The sequence below is a fragment of the Etheostoma spectabile genome, chromosome 2 (assembly GCF_008692095.1).
Source record: "Etheostoma spectabile isolate EspeVRDwgs_2016 chromosome 2, UIUC_Espe_1.0, whole genome shotgun sequence".
NCBI lineage: Eukaryota > Metazoa > Chordata > Actinopteri > Perciformes > Percidae > Etheostoma > Etheostoma spectabile.
In genome coordinates, this window is record NC_045734.1 from 13,793,488 (window position 1) to 13,810,437 (window position 16,950).

Here is a 16,950-nt window from a genome sequence, read left to right on the forward strand (position 1 = left end):
CTGTTTTTTCAGATTGTTATATAATAAAAATGAGAATAGGCTATATTACAAAACCGATATAGTCACCACTTTTTTGTAGTAGGTTAAGAAAGGAAGCAATAAGTTATTAAAGAAAATGCATTTCAAAAGTAATAAATGTATAAAGATTATACAACACTATACAGCCTAACATTCCAGTGAATTTTTGTTTCAATAAGTTCGTAGATCAATGTTTGTGGTTTGTGGGCTGGTAATGATTTAAGGCTGCAATACCACGCCTGTGCTGCAGGTGTCAGTGCAGGCAGCAGCTAGAATGTAAACACGGAGCAGAGGCTAAATGACAGCAGCTAACGTGAGGCCAGAGCGATGGACTAGACGTTCTCTTAGCCCTTAATTTAAAGATGGAATGGGAATGATTAAATATTTCCCCGCTGTATCATTTACTCAATTCAACTGTTTAAGTTAAGATTCTAGGGAACAGTTATAGCGTGCTTTGATTTTGAGACCAAGCTAACCAGCTAGCTAGTTTAGCTTGGGTTGATTTTAAAGTCATGAACTCTCTGGTTGGCTACGGAGTGTCCTCGGAGTCCGACAGCGATGGAGATGTAAACAGTGATTGTTTTGGGTAAGTATTTACTTAAAAACATGTAGCACAAAACACGGATTGCCATATACAACTACTATTACGCTAGCTTGTGTAGGCTGTTAACCTCTCCGTCTCTCCTTTACTATTTTCAAGTTCTGTTAAGGAGATGGGTGAGGTGGCATCAGCTGCCAAAAAGTCCCGCAACTTCTTGCTGGAGTCTGGTTCAACTTCCAGTGAATCGGAACCAGAGGAAGAAGAGCCAGAGCCATCTTCATCATCACCACATGCCCATAAACCAGCATCTTTTGCAGCCTGCGAGTCCACCCTGCCTGCTCCTTCCCTGGATTCCCTCACCTCCAATAAACTACCCCCTCCTTCTCTACGTACCTGTTCGGACGGCAGTGTGTTTGCCAACCCTTTCAAGGCTCAGGCAGACCAAAAGCTCAGCGCCTTGCAGAAACACGTCCCCCTCACAATGCAGGCCAAACCCTCCCAGATAGGAGGAAAAAGGATGTGTGTGTCATACAGGAAAGATGGGAGATGCAGGTTTGGGATCAAATGCAAGTTTGCTCATGACAGTGACCTCCAGACTCACACTGATTGTCATCCACCTGTGAGTGAAGAAGCATCAGTGTCCGATCAAGATGAGTCCCAGGCAGGGGGCACATTTGGAGGAGGATCCCGGAACCTCCACCAGGAGACAAAAGAGGAAGAGTTAGGAGGGCAGCAGGTGAAGAAGAGAAAGGTTGGACTGAGCAACACCTTGATTCCTCCTAAACGAGCTATGAAGCAGTATGTCATGCAGAGGGAAAGAGAGCAGACCAATAGGTCTTGATGGAAGTCTTCTGTCATTAAAGCAATAGTACTAGGGTGACATGTTTTTTTCAGTGTGTATATATTGTAGAAATTGTGCACTATCCATTCTAGGACCAATGAATGACTCAGGTGTACAGTAATCTGTGGTTCTTGCTCAAGGACATTTTCACATGTGGACAGAAGGAGCTGGGGATTGAACCACCAACCTAGCTGCCCCAGTTGAAGAGAGATTCTGTGGGGTTTCTTGGGTGTGTTTGGTTTGGATTGTGATCTCAAACTCTCAGTGAATACTCTGGATAAATGTTAAGACGTTTATTTACATCTTATAAATGAACCGTTTCTGTTTGCTCTACCACACATCCTCTGATTTCATATTGACATATGCTCCAAGGTTTTTACATAACTTTGCTTTTCAAATTACATTACAAAGGTTATTACACATTTTGAGTTTACATATTGTAGGCCTGAGTAATAATTTACAGGACTTATTTGTAATGGGCCTTTTATAGTTTTTGACCTATGTATTCTTCTCAAAATAAATGTTAGTGTTAATGTCAGGACATTATAGCAAAGACAAGAGGCCTGCAATGTCTTTTAATTTTGAATAAATGTATAACTGTATATTAGGAACCCACTCATAGTAAATTCTCTCCTCGTCATAGCAGAAAAGCAACAGGTGACATAGCAAATGGGTTTGTTCCATTTTGACTGTCAGTAAGCCAATATGCACAATGTTGAGTAATAGTCTAAGGGATTCAATGACTATGCTTGCTATTAAGGGTTAGTGTGTGATTTCCAGTATCCAAGGTCACAGTTTGGCTGCCTATAATGACCAAGGACTTTTGTGAGTAGTACTTAAATTATTTAGGTACATTTTCCTTCAATGTCTACCACCAGCCAACAAACAGCTAAAAGCTGTCAGTGAAACATGTTAAAGGACACTGCCAAAATAGTTAAAATATGCATACCTTTATAAGACTGAAAAACATTTGTCTATTCCTTTTTAGGTTTTGAAATGTTTGTTTGACTGTTTTCTATTATATTTTCTTATAACCTCACCAAATAAAGGCTTTACAGTAGATCTGGACCCTAACTGAAAAAAATAGCTGCCTATTTATTATGAGAGAAATTGCTCACCCCACACATTAGGGTCCATGTATAGCATTCTAATACATGTTTTGTGTTAATTCATAATATAGAATTGATTCCAATAGGAACCTTGACGCCACACATTAAGTGTGTGTGTGTGTGTGTGCGCTATATATTACTAGGAGGTATGATATAATATTGCATAATAGCAACAGCATTGCAACATAACCTCAGCATCATTACACAGACTCACAAAAGGCTAGTTACAGGACATATGTACAAAGGCAACAACTTACACATACAGACACAAATCTTTCCCTGATACAGATATTCTAAAAAGCTACCAAATATGACTATGAGTGGACAGTACATAATATACTGGTGCTCCTACATTTAGCTCAAACATTGCAGTACAGTACATTAGGTCCCTGATGGCAATGTGCCTCTATCTTCTGTTTTGTATGCGCTCTTTGTTTTACATGAGAGTCTGCTCCCCATGTCTCTCAGTGCTGTCTGAGTGAACTTCCCCGTGTTCTGTCTGCTCCCAGACCACACCCTCCTCCCCCATAACTTCTGTCTGCACAAGGGAGCTGGCTGACGGAGAGGTAGACGAGAGAGCCGGATTGTCCAGAATAAGGCTGTCCCCATTAGTGGAAGCTGGGTTCAAGGACTGGGGCTGGGACGGGGACAGGAGAGGAGAGCTCAGGGAAGCTGTGTGCAGGGTCTGAAGCTGCTGAGAGGTGGCTAGAATGGGGATCTGCTGAATGTGGGTCTGAGACTGGCTGACCGACTGGAAGGTCATTTGAAGAATTTGTGTCTGCCCCTGGCTCTGCTGCTGGGAGGAGTATGACTGAAGAGGGTGAAGCTGGGGTTGATGCTGGGTCAGCACTGAGCTGGAGTGGAGGGTCAGTTGCTGGATTTGGGGCTGCTGTGGCTGCTGAGCAGCCTGCACAAACTGGACGGGCATCTGGAGCTGGAGATGAGTCTGCTGCTGGTTGTCAGCTGGCGAAGGGGGGTCAATAGGGGACAAGGCAATCGTCACTGGTACTTGCATGGTATGGAGGCTCTGGTCTTGTCCCAGTAAAACCACCTGGTGACTCACTTGTTGGGTCACATGACCCATCTGTGACACCTGAGCCACTTGCCCTTCATTGCTCAACTGGTCCATCTGCCCACCCTGCCCTATTTGGCTCATGTCCAGGCTAGTGACCTCTGCTTGCATGGGGTTTCCTGGAAGCTCCAGCAGGGAGGCAGGGCTTGTGATGAGGGCGCCAGCGTTGGCTGCCAGAGCCTCAGCGATGAGCACCTCGGGGTGACTCTTAGCCTTATGAGCTACCACACAGTCCTTCTTCTCAAACTTCTTGCCACAAATGGAGCAGGCGAACTGATAAGTGGCATCAGCATCATGCTTCTTCATGTGCCAGTTGAGAGACGCCTTCTGACGACATGTGAACCCACAGATTTCACACCTATGGGGGGGGGGAATTGAAAGACAATGCATGTATTCAAGTAATCTTGGACATTTTAAGAGAATAAAGAACAAAGAAAGCAAACAAGCAAAAACTGTAAATGAGAAGTACTAACTGCAGGGGCTTCTCTCCGGTGTGAATCATGCGGTGCACAGCCAGGTTGTGGGAGCTCTTGAAGGCACGAGCACAGAACTCACAGATGTAGTCCCTCTGGTCTGCAATGACAAAACACTCAAAATATAGATGTGTTCTCTTATCAATCATAACAAGAAGTGTCACAGATCGAACCCAATGCATGTTTTATGTATACATGTACAGTATACTATAGGTGTACCTGTGTGGTGTTTTGCGTGACGCAGCAGCTGCTTCTGTAGTCGGAAAAGCCTTCCACAAGAAGGGTGAGGACATACATATTTCTTCTTGAGCAAGTGCTGGTACTTTATATGGTGCTGGTGTGCAGAAAGAGAAAACATGTAAAAACAGAGCATCACTAACAGGAGGATGCAGGGGTTAGCAGACTGAAAACGGCATGTGTTTGAAAATCAAACGTTTTACACTTACTACATTTGAACAATTCCTAGCTTAGAGTGACAGATGTAAATAAGCTGTGACAGACCTGTAGGTAGCGAGGATGAGCTAGGACTGTCCCACATCCCTCCATTTCACAGCGCACATACTGTACTGGGGGCTTCTTCCTGTGTAGGGGAAGCACATGTCATTGCAATGTCACAATGCTGAAACCACAAATTAAATTAATCTCAACTCCTTGTGGATATCTCACATATATCCAAAGTTGTTGTTCACCATGTCAAACATTAATCACTGCCATGTGCTTTATTTCTGAGTGAAATTACAGGTTGATTCACTTAAATCTTATTATAAAGTAATAATTACGATGCCCTAAAACAGACATCAACCTCACCTTCTCTTTGGCAGCCGTGGGGTTTTATCGTCTTTTTTCCGCCGGCCTCTCCTAACACAGAAGGAAAAATTCAAATTTGCTTTGTAACCATACAGACACACGTTACATTCTGATTCAACATGCAACAGTAGCTAGTTAGACACGCAGTATGAGTAATGTGAATCTTTCCTATTGATGACTTGATATTCATTGCCTGGTACTGTGCTTACTTCCTGGGTCCATCCGGGTCCTCCACTATTTCTTCCTCAAGCTTAACTTCTTCTTCCAAAGTCTCCAAGTTGTCCAAACCTTCAATTTTTATATCAGCAACCTCTTTCTCTTTTTTAGGTGTCTTTTCTTTCTCCTTCTTCTCCTTCTGTCTAGGAGGAGCTCTGCGCTTAGGTTTAGGGGCATCCCTAAGACAAAAAGAGAAATGTTCAGTTACTGACCAAAAACTTGGTGCCTATGTCTAACTGTGACACACACACACACACGCACACACACGCACGCACGCACGCACGCACACGCGCGCGCACACACACACACGCACACACCGTTCAGCCTTTGGATCGTAGCTCTGGTCATTTAGGTCATCTGTAAAAGGAAGGTCTTCATCACTGCTCAGACCCTCTTCTTCCTCTACACCACTGAAAGCAAAACAACAAATCACTTAAAACAGAATTCCCCACTTTCTGTATGTACAGGGTCATGTGAATGCGCTTGAGAAAAGTGTACCTCTGACTTTGTGGCTGGTAGCTGAGATCGTTTGGGTCATCCCGAAATGGAGGGTCTTCATCACCGTAGAGTGGGTCAGCAACATCCTCGCTTTCCTCTACTTTCTTTTTACTGAGACAGCGTAAGTGTGAAACACAGCGGCCATCAAAACACATCACTGCTCTCACTTAGTCACACACTAAGGGCCGTTCGGTATTTATGGATTGCACCACACCTGACCCTACCCCCACAATCACAGGTAGGCCTATTGTGAACAATGAGCTATTTAAGCTATTGTGAATGCACACAGATTCACAACGAGCTGAAGACGAAAATACAGACCGCTAGCTGGAAGCACAGAAACCCAAGACCAGACCCCGTCGGGTGAGGAAACATTAAAGGAAATAGATTTTTGTATTGACGCTCAAACATTACGAGGAGTCCAGAGAGCGTTGGAGGAGTTGCTGGTACTGTATGAAGACAAGCCATCTGGTCTCTTGGATATGGATTTTGTCTTCAAACAGTTTGCGTCATTTTTCGAGAAACAAACAACTGAAAAACAATGGTCCCGGGATACTGCATACTGAATACTGAATCCCGATATATAGGCAAACAGGCAAGCAGTGGATTATATTGGACAACGGGTTTGGGACAATGTTCAGCTTTGGCAGCTAGACTTATGCTAAAATATACAATGACTGATTGAAGAAGGCCTAGTGACGAGTCCATAGCAACCAGTTCACATGTGGAATTTGTTATTACCCAATGCGCTGTGTTGAATGGTCTCAATGTTTTAATTCATGTGAATAAAAGTTTACTAGAAGAATAACTCAGTATTTGAGTAATGCAGTAATACAGGAAGTGTGCATGCTTATTGTGTTTCCACAACAATGTTAGTGAGTAAATCTGCTAAAATGGCCACCATCTTGGTGGAGTGTGTGTGAAATGGGAAAGCAGAGGTTAGTCATGTATGTCATGCTTGTAAAAAAACAGTGGCTGTGTATCTTTGCCAAGTGCAAATCAGAACAGAAGGCATCAATAAATTGTTGGGGAAGGTCATGCCTCTATTCCCCAATCATTTTGGAGGGTCATAAAAAAAATGTATAGCTGACAAAGGGAGAGTGAAGTCTATTTTGACTAAAGATCCCAAAACTCCTCCATTACCTTAAATAAAACACAAACTGTCCCTAATGCTTGTTGTTAACAATGTTCATATAATGTTTACCCAACGGGAACAAAATATACTCACATATCATTTTGTATCTCTCCTTCCACTGCTGTGTAACAAACAGAGAAATAAAACAGAAGACAAGTTTGAGAAAAGCAACAAGAATACTTTTTGCCACTTCAACCTTCAATTTTAGATAAATGTACACATTTATGATGCAAAATGGGAAAAGGGATGAAAGCATACTGCAGTCTACTGCAAGCAGTCTAGTGAATTTTTGGAAGTAAAAAGGTAGGGGCCAAGAAAGGATTGCACCCAGTTTTTTTACTCAAAGGGGCAGAACAGACCCTATTAATTACACAGAACATTCATAATCCCAACCCTCCCTTATCTACTAAATAGGGTGTCACTGATGGTTTCCTATAATAAATAATATCCTGAAAACTATTAATGAGCATAACGCTTCAGTGCTTCTGCATCTGCAGGATTTGATTTGTGAATTATAAGCACACATGATGAGCCATTGTAGTTTACTGTCAACAGGTTGCTCACCAGCTGGATTCTCCATTCCAGGTTCGGTCTTACACACAGGCTTGGCAGAGCCGCGGACACCCCTGCCAGACAGGGGCTTGGCACGAGTCTGAGCTGGGGCGCGTCTGGAGGGTAGAGCTAAAGGGAGGGAGAAGAAGCATGCCATCAAACATGATGTATGACATTTGTGTACAGGCATGTGAAGACACTACCACACACAAGCCAGCTCTATGTGAAATCCACTTGCACATATATAGAATTAGATTTAAATTTTAAATGTAGATTTAGCAAGAGACATACTGAAGTTTTTTTCCCCAACATTTTTCTGATTACCTTGAGCATCTGTGGCAGGTTTCTTGGGGTCCTCTGAGCTGCAGATAGGGGAAATAAACACTGAGGTCTGACATCATAATATATCTAATACAACAATGCATTTCAAAGTTTGAGCATTTGAATACAAATATGTTAATTTGTAATTCAGCCAGGTAAGTTTACTCCACCCTTATTTATGCAGAGCTGCAGAAAGGGGATGAGCTATGCCGAAGGCGTGCTTTTGACAGGAATTGACCCCACCGACATAAACACACAAGTTTTAAGTCTAGACTGGCTCTACATAAACAAATGTAGCTGTCTATTAGGTATGACTGTATGATTAAAAACATACTCTGTGCCTTGAAGGCTTTCACCTGCGACCCCCCCTGCAGTCTCAGCCAAACCCGCAGATTCAGAAATTTTCTTCCGCCTCGAGTTGGAAACTTTCCTCCGCTTTGTCGCACCGGTGTCCGGGCTCGGTTCGTCTTCTTCGTCCTCGTCGTCGCTCTTGGTGTCCTTTAACCAGGCTGGTACTGCCCTCGTTGACCTGTCTCTTAAAACTCGCCCTGAGCTCTGCGGGCTCGACGTTGCTCCGTTAACGTCTGGTATTGAAGCAGAGACGCTGGTTCTCGGGCGGCACGCTCCCCGCTCTCTGAGTCCCCTCCGCGGGGTAACGGTTGTACTGGTGGTTGGGGTTTCTTCTGCGGCCTTGTCCTCCACCGGCTCTTTACCTTTATTTACACCCCCGGTTCGGTCGTCAACCGGTTCCATCACCGTGAGGACACTTCAGCCTACTTCAAATTCAGCTTAAATTAAACTAGGTTCAGCAATTTGAGGAAAAACGGACATCTGGTTTAAAGACGTTTTGATTGCAAGCGGCCTTTATCCAACAGTGGGGCATTTTCTGTGAATGCGCTGGATTCGTCGCAAATAAAATGCATATATTTACTAATTAGAAATTGAAAACTTTTCTTAATTATCTATTCTGCAATAAACCGATATAATTTTAAAGAAGCAGACACTATTTCGCGTTCTTAAAGCTATAGTAAACCTACTTATTCGCCCGGGCCTGGAGCACAACCATTTTGTGCGCTTTGTTGCGTCTCCTTTAAGCCAAATGTAAACTGGGGTTACGTTCAGGAGCGGTAACGCATTTTAGCAGCTATAAAAATCATCTGGATTTCCCTTTGTGCATTTTGCAGATGAGTCGGCCTAGCTGCACTGTTTGTAAATCTACCAAGACTGACAGCAGCAGGCGTGCAAAAGTATCGCACACGCGGATGGCTGCCGGGGCATCATGGGAACTATAGTGCAAGTTAGATCAGCTTTGTTTTAAGGGTATTTCTATATTTTTGTCTTGATTTTATCCTTTTACGATACAAAATAGGGATATAAGATCCTGAATAGAATTAGCAACGGATTTCCTATAATAAATAATACAGAATTAATGTAATAATGTGCATGTGTTATTCATGCAGAATACTTTCCCTGCCACACACATTGACCCACATTGACATTGACAGGTGAAAATACTATTATCAGTGTATTTTATTCCCCAGTCCACAATATTTTTGTGTTCTGTGCTAAATACATACATGACAATATTTGACTCAACACTCAGACTGAATCATCTTCTTGCATGTGTTTAATTCCTATTTTAACCACAATAAAGACTAAAAATGTTTTATTTCCTACAATATTCTGCATTAATGACTGTGGAGCTAACATGGCTGCCATTGAAAAACGCACTGGTCAGAGCTGAACAGCTCTGCTGCGGGTTATTCTGATGTGGTGTATTTACCACCAGATGGCAATATTGTCTTACATGTAAACTATAACAAGCCACAATGACAGCATAAATCCTTCTCTTGTCACCAGTCAGTTCGATAAAGTAGGTGTGGTGTTGAGGTGTTTATTAAGGCAGTATGTTGGAGATAATATTCCTGGGAAATAAACTCTTGCATCTTGTCTGTAAAGTTTTTATTAAATATACACTAATCACGAACACCCAGCTGTGTAAACCACCACATGGGATTGTGCACGGGGATAAGCAAAACCCTACAATTAGGTTTTAATCCAATACCATAAAATACCAGGTTGAGAAATATCAATATTGAAACCAATACCAATAGTTCTTATTATTAAAAGCATGTAGAGAGGGACCATGTGCCATCGTTAATGAGGTAAATACACAATGCATATGCTGCTTCTCAATATATATTGTATTACCACTGAGGGATTTGCCTAACATTAAGCATTTTACTAATCTCTAGTGATTACCTAATCACATGCATGTTTGAACAAGTCGTTAATGGTAAATTGCAAAGTCATAAATGGTAAATAGCAAATGTTTATTGTGTAAACTAACATTGGATGCATTTACTGTAGGCTACACAACATCAGCAGAGAAGCTGGTGCATGCACTAAGAAGAGAGTTTGTGTGCAATGAACATGATTTAACTTGAGACATACATTTTTTGCTGTTGCTGCTATTGTTTAAAAGTTTAATAATTTGTAGTATTAGCACTCTATCAATAGTACATATTTTTTTTTTTTCTGTAACTATTTTACCACATTGTAAAGGTGCTCCAAGCGATGTCACGCATGTTTTAGGCTATAACATTTGTTGTCACGTACAGCAAACATCTCTTCACTAGCCATGAGCTGCCTGTCCCCAGAACACACTGAAAAAATAACCCGGTCTCTGTAGACAGCCCAGGGTCTACAAACGGCAACAAAAACAAACTGTGTTCACTTGCACCACGAAGCTTACACAAACAGTGTTCCAGCGTTCCAGCCAATAACCAACAAGAAGGATTTGGGGTTGGGGGGTTAGTGCGCGGAAGCACAGAAGGGAGGAGACAAGATGAGGAGGAGGAAGGGGCAAGCTAGTCTCGTTTTGTTAGAAAATACTTCGAACATCAACAAGAAGTAACGTCACCCAACATCGCTTAGAGCACCTTTAATGGTCAAACGATTGGCTGAAAGGTACTCCATGTACCTCGGATTGCACTCCTGTACACACTGTACTGCATGATGAATGCTACTAATGTTCATGAAAGCCTCCCTGAACTCCTTGCTTGGGTACAACATGTTTCTAGAGTAAAGTTGACCTGCCACAGAGAAGTTTATGAAACATTCTCCAAACACTTTGCTTTCTCTCTCCTCTCTCCACCGTGACACATTGCTTAATAGTAGCTGATGTAGCAGGTCAGGCATGGGTTTCCATTCACAGAGGTCAGAGTCAAAGTCCTCTGCCTCTGGACTATTCAAGAAACTTTTGACCCTTTTCAAACTTTCTAGTTATACAGTTCCTAAAATTGAAGCTAGGTGACATGATTAGTCAGTTTCTGTGTGTTTAAACAAAGGGGTGTATATAGACAAACAAAATGAATGACAGTATTGTATCCTTTTGGAAATGCTTTATTTATCTACTTTATCACTATAAATATAACAATACAGAACAAGCTTTTTTTTAAACCAAACATTCAGATAGCAAACAGTTTGATAGGTCTACAAAGGCATAGCAAAAGCCACATATTGGCATTAAGGCACACACTAGGGAGAATTTAAATGGTAACACCTATGTTAAACTAGGCATATGCAGGTCCACACCACTGACACAAGGATGCCGTAGTGTGGATGAAATGCAGGCAATAGAAAGTAAAGCAGGCGTTTTGAGTGGGTGGCAGAACCAGAAGGACACAGTTCTCTGCCGTTTAACACATGACATTTGGATGGCTGTTAAAACATCATCAGACTTTTAACAGTTTATCCAAAACTGACATGCAAAGTTGCAACACCAACAGCTCAAAGTGCTGATGGATTAACACCATTGGAGTAACACTGCAGTGGACCAGTTTTCTAGTTCTTAGTTTACACCAGAAGGCCTTTGTGGTCCCACTCATTACACCAAAACCAGTACAAAATAGCGTACAGAATATTACACATGACAAAAACACAATAACTTGAATGTTTTAAAAACTATTGGACACTTTGGTGAAAAAAAAGTTTTTCCTCTACTTTTGTCACTCTTAATTTTTAATCCTTAAACAAGGTGTATATAAAGAAAAGAAATTTGTTTTAGAATATATTATACATTTTCTTCTCACTTCATAGACATAACACATAATGCATATATTAAATATATCCTGACTTATTGTCGTCATACAAGAAAATAACAAAAGCAGTTATCAGCAGTTTTCTTTCTACAACAAATCCAGTTCAAGAGGAGAGAGAAGAAGCACAATGTAGCTATGATGGAGTGAGATGAGAAAAATATGTCCTGTTTGCTGTGGATCATCAATCATTTCGTTTAATGTCTTGGACATAAAAAGTCATGATCCAGACCATCCTCAAAGTCAAACCCATTATGTTGTTTTATGTGTAAAATGTAGTCATAAATCTGAGGAAATGATGGAAAATTAGCAAATAAGATATTCTCTTTAAACATAGTGATTAAAAACAACTACCAAAACTGGTTCACAAACACAAGCCAGCATACAAATGTTTTGCATGGTCTTAAACAAAGATTGTGGAGTGCGACTTCATGACCAGCATCTGCTTGCTTTCATTATGTTTGTGTGTTGTAGCACATACATAGGCTACATGCATGGCTACTTGTATATTTCAACATGAGGTATTGCTCTAGTTATTCCCAGTAAAATATTATACTAGTTTTCAACACACAGCAGAGTTAAAAAGTGTCTGCTAAACATCCATGAGGGATATTTTTATGTTTTAGCCGCAGGGAAAATCTCTGTCAAACATACAATAATTGAGAAACTCCAAACTAGCCCAGTTCACACTAATGCTCAGTATTTATTATCTCTTCATCTGAAAGTCGCAATATCTTGCCTTTTATAAATATGTTTAAGTGCACCTCAGTCAAGCACAGTTTGGAGGACGAGAAATAAAGAGGAGACAGACATACGGAGTGTTGCTGCAGAAGCATTTAGAGAAGAGACTACAAGAAAGAGGTAGCCTTGTTAGATCTGACTACAGAGACCGAAACCTACTTGTTTCACGACAACACAGTAATACCACAAATGATTGTAAATATGAATGGAGAAAACTCCAGTCCAGTATGCAGATTTAAGGCACTGTAGTCAGGCACAGAGAATATTTCTTATCTAAAAATGTTGGAGTGTATGTAGCCTTACGTTTATATTTGGTAGGCATTGGAAAATGCAGGAGCTCTTTAGGTGGCAGAGTGTTGCATTCCACTTAGAAAAATGTCTCTCTTTCTGTCCATAGTTGTTCAACTTTCAGAAGTCAAACAATTCAAAAACACATTATTAAAGATATATGTAAATAGAGAGAAAAAAACAATAAACATCTGTTCAGTCTGAGTCCCCTGTCAGCACAGTTTTATGAGGGTGGGAATGTACATGGTGTCGCTGTCTATCAGGCTTATAGATAAATCATGTTGAAAAAGCTTTCCAGTTTTCTTTCTCTAGTATTTGTTCCCCCAGTGAATCTGCCAAAATAACATTATTTAGCTGGCAACTTCTTCTTTTTTTTTTTAAACAAACCAAGATGTATGTTTCCATAAAACATAAAAAAACAAGTAGACCTAAAAACAAGCAAACTAAGCAAATGAACACAACACTTAGAAACCTTCATTTAAAAATATCCAAAACAAACAAATCTTATAAACCAAAAAGTATCAAACAGGCATGTTTGAAGCTTACACATTCAACCAGCATGGACGGATAGCATCACCTACAGACTGTAGAATTATTAGGCTACCATATATTAATGAAAACAAAACATTAGTATATCCAAAACAGTTGTCTTCAGTGGTATCCTCTCTTTTAAGTAGTTCCTGTTGTTCTTTTACTTTGTTTCAATTAACTTTTCTTTCTTACGCTCACGCTTTTACAGTTTAAAAAAAATAGACAGTGTAAAGGTGTTTCTTTTCTGCCTCAGAGAACCAATTTCACTCCATTAATCAGAGAAACCTACAGAGAATAAAACCTTAAATATGCATCTTCTCTTTATAAATACTTGAATGTACCTTCAGTGTTTCTGTTGCCATAGCAACAAGGTGGTGGGGGTCAGAGACACAGAGACAAAGAGCAAGTGAGATGTTTGTTATTATGAGTTAATGCTTATTGTTGGGGGACGATTATCACCACATACTGATAGGTTTCCTCAGTAAGTGGACTGTCCTCTATGTGTTTTATAAAACAGTGACGCTGCATAATTAAGCCTGTCATATGGTTGTCTTGGGTCCAGGATATACTGAGGCCAGTACATTGGACAGATCAGGCCAGAATGCATTGGACAGATATGAGTGAGATGTCATTGTTTCTCTGTCTGTTTTCTAAATATTTGCTTCAAAAGACATTCCTTTAGAGCTTTTGGATGTTCACAAGTTCAAGTGATGGGACAGACTGGTGGTGGTTCAGTCACAGGCAGGGTAACTTTGTCGTGGTCTGACCCTCATTATCAATATGTCTGGTAAATATCGTGGATAGGCAGCTGGAAGGCTGTGGCGGGGAAGGCCTGTGGCATTGCGTAGCCTGTGTATCCCCCATATGCTGCAGCCGCCACAGCTGCATTCTTCTGCAGAGCGGCCAGAGCTGCAGTGTTGGCAGCGTAGTTTGTGATGGGGACGTATCCAGCTCCATACAGGCCACCGGCTGCTTGGATGCGCTGAACGTTGTGGGCCATGGCATAGACAGGAGTGATAGGACGGCCCTGGGAAATGCAGGAGAAAAAGTAGGACTGTAATGAATAAGAGGATTTCTAAAGTGTATATTCATTGAAAGAATCCATTCAATGTTGAGTTTCACCTTAGAAAGTGAGAATAGAATGAGTACAAATAGGTAATATTTGTCATGTAATAAGTGGTGGGCTAACTATTGTTGTGACAAAGGACAACCTCTTGTTGTTAGTTTTCCTTCATAATAACTTTACATTGTTAATTAGATATTGTTGCCCACGTTGCTGCTTGTTTTTGAAGTAGTATAATGGTGGAGCCTTGCGCTGCCCATGTGTTTATTGTTTAGAACGCTGTATATTAACGGAGGTGTTGCTTTGCAAACCTTATGTGTCTCAATTTGAAATATTGTTTGTTGATATTACACAATGTGTGTTACAGTGTAACAGGATTATTATTTGCTCAGCAGATTTAGCATGATGTGTATTGCTGCATTTAAGTGCATTAAATTAATCTTTGAACAGGTAAATAGTGTATTACTGAAGTTTTGTATTTGTTGTATTTGCTTAGTAATAAGCCTTTGTTAAAACACACATCTTAATCCTGATAAAATACCTATAAGAAGCATTCTACATTCTAATCGATGCTCCCTGGTGGCCATAGCATTTTAAAGACCAGCCTAAAAATACAGTCCTTCACAGTCACCAAAACAATTGTACTTTTCATTCCACTACATTTATTTGACTCTTAAATACATTGTGGGGATGTGGAGGTAGAAAGACATAAGCCGATCAGACCTCTGTAGCTCCCTGTCTAGCCTCATCTCTGCTTGAGGCTAGACAGTTAATGCTACATTAGCAGTTACAAGCATAACAGAGTTGCTTTGTGGGTAATGTAGGTTCTTGGTTTTGACAAAGAAGAAGAATGTGTGAAACAAAAAAACAAAATCTTAGGTTCTGCTGAAGAAAATTTGATACTATTTTTAAAATGGCCATTGTGACTCCAACAAGTTTATGCAAAATTGCTAATGTTATGCTAATTCAGTGGATTACTCTTTTAAGCTTTATGGGGAATTTGGTGTCAAATCTGATCCATAGATACTGAAGGATGCAGTACTTTACATCTTTAAGCATGAATCAAATTCAAAAAGCTTGTGTCTGTGAAACATAAAACAATGACATAATGCACACCTGAAAAGGTGGAGGGGTAGAGACCGCAGGCATGACGGTTGCAGCAGCACTAGCGGTGGTGTGTTCAGGGTGTTGCATGGCCAGAGGGTTCATAAGGTGCTCCACCGTGTGCACCTTTCCCTCCTCCATCAGCTTGGCTGTAGGAGCCGTGCTGAACACTGAGTACTGCCCACCCAGAGTCGGCAATGCCACTGAACATAAAGAGACACAAGAATGAGAGCTTGGATGACAGATGGGACCACTGCAGACAACAGTATAGCAAAAGATGGTTACGTTTGCATTCACAATATACAGTATGAAATAATAGCACATTTGCACCCATGCTCAAACAGAAACATGCACACTTAAGTCTGAAAACTATGAAAGGAGTGACTCCTAAAGCAATAAAAGTTGAAGGAAACAATTTAGTTAAGAAGGGGAAAAAAAATAAGTTACACAAGTTGCCGTTGGGGTGTGATTTGGATTAGGATGGTGCTCAACTGTGGATTAACCTCAATGCTCCAACACACACACACACACACACACATACAGAGCGAGCACAACGTCAGTCATTGTTTCAGATGGACAAAAGTCTTTTCAATCTGGTGGGGATCCTGTGATACCGTATAGTTCGAGACTAAGGCCGAGCTCCAGATTAGAGTCAAATCCTTCCAGAAGGAGCATCAAGAACGTCCACTATATGAAATGGACCTCTGATCCCCAAATACATGACATTCAACAGCAAATAGTTATGATAAAAAAACATTTTGGTAGACTTTTTGTCCCTTTTGTCTTTACTAATACACTTTAAGATTAAAGAAGATTGAAGAATAATACCAGTTTACTATTTTTCTTTTGCATTTCTATTATTAAGATTTCTGTTTTATCCTGATGTTTGTTGGGTTTGGGTTTACTGTTTTGGGGAAATAAGAACATTTCCGTCTATGTTTTAAACAGTAGACCTCATATTTACAAAACAAAACAAAATGATAATGACCATGACAACTAAATGTATACAACAATAGATGGGCTGCAACCCTACATAACACTGGTATTATCCTTTCAGTGATCAGAATAGAGTAGACACAATAGTAAAGAGAAGATAAATAATCTTTAGTTTGTGTATTTAGTTTTGCATTTCAACTCCATTCTTTACTAAAAGTGTTGTAACGCTAACAAAGCTAAAGCAGTTGCTCCTACAGAAAATAAAACTGGTTAAGTTGATGTCCAAAAAGAACTTCACAATGTTAATTGATATAGTAAATCTTTTGTGAGATTTATATTTGTTTTACTGTCAGCCACCTTTCAGTAAAGAAATGGAGTTAAGTGCATAAAAAAGAGTACAAAGGAAATGTGAGATTTTGGAAGCATTGATCCCACATAATGATGGTCATGTGCAGAAAGACAACAGCACTGTGTGAAAAATATGGCTTCCTTATTCAGTTGAATGAAAGCACTGTATTGGAGGTGCCAAAAGAGTATCAAATTATAGAATTGTGAAATCCTTTTATTATATATATATATATATATATATATATATATATATATA

General features: G+C 40.4%; 3 protein-coding genes across 15 annotated transcripts in view; 1 reads left to right on the forward strand and 2 right to left on the reverse strand.

Moving 5' to 3' along the window:
• The first annotated feature begins 267 nt into the window (after positions 1–267).
• On the forward strand, positions 268–1,740 carry si:ch211-113e8.11 (uncharacterized). The gene is made up of 2 exons (XM_032532252.1): positions 268–604; positions 719–1,740. The coding sequence occupies exons 1-2, from the start codon at positions 531–533 to the stop codon at positions 1,398–1,400; spliced, it is 756 nt and encodes a 251-aa protein (XP_032388143.1). The 5' UTR covers positions 268–530; the 3' UTR covers positions 1,401–1,740.
• A 1,205-nt stretch (positions 1,741–2,945) lies between these two features.
• zfp91 (ZFP91 zinc finger protein, atypical E3 ubiquitin ligase) lies at positions 2,946–8,855 on the reverse strand. The gene is made up of 12 exons (XM_032535476.1): positions 7,918–8,855; positions 7,587–7,624; positions 7,275–7,391; positions 6,804–6,831; positions 5,576–5,686; positions 5,395–5,487; positions 5,071–5,256; positions 4,862–4,912; positions 4,556–4,634; positions 4,274–4,388; positions 4,055–4,154; positions 2,946–3,939 (listed from the first exon to the last, which is right to left on the reverse strand). The coding sequence occupies exons 1-12, from the start codon at positions 8,334–8,336 to the stop codon at positions 2,946–2,948; spliced, it is 2,331 nt and encodes a 776-aa protein (XP_032391367.1). The 5' UTR covers positions 8,337–8,855.
• Positions 8,856–10,972: 2,117 nt separating this feature from the next.
• The window catches only part of rbm47 (RNA binding motif protein 47), a 33,623-nt gene continuing 27,645 nt past the window's right edge, over positions 10,973–16,950 (reverse strand). For all 13 annotated transcript variants that reach the window (XM_032531655.1, XM_032531604.1, XM_032531612.1 and 10 more), the window contains 2 exons: positions 15,423–15,613; positions 10,973–14,270 (listed from right to left, as the gene is read on the reverse strand). In XM_032531655.1, the coding sequence (XP_032387546.1) occupies positions 14,019–14,270; positions 15,423–15,613 (443 nt within the window). In that variant the 3' untranslated portion in view covers positions 10,973–14,018. The remainder of the gene's footprint in view (positions 14,271–15,422; positions 15,614–16,950) is intronic.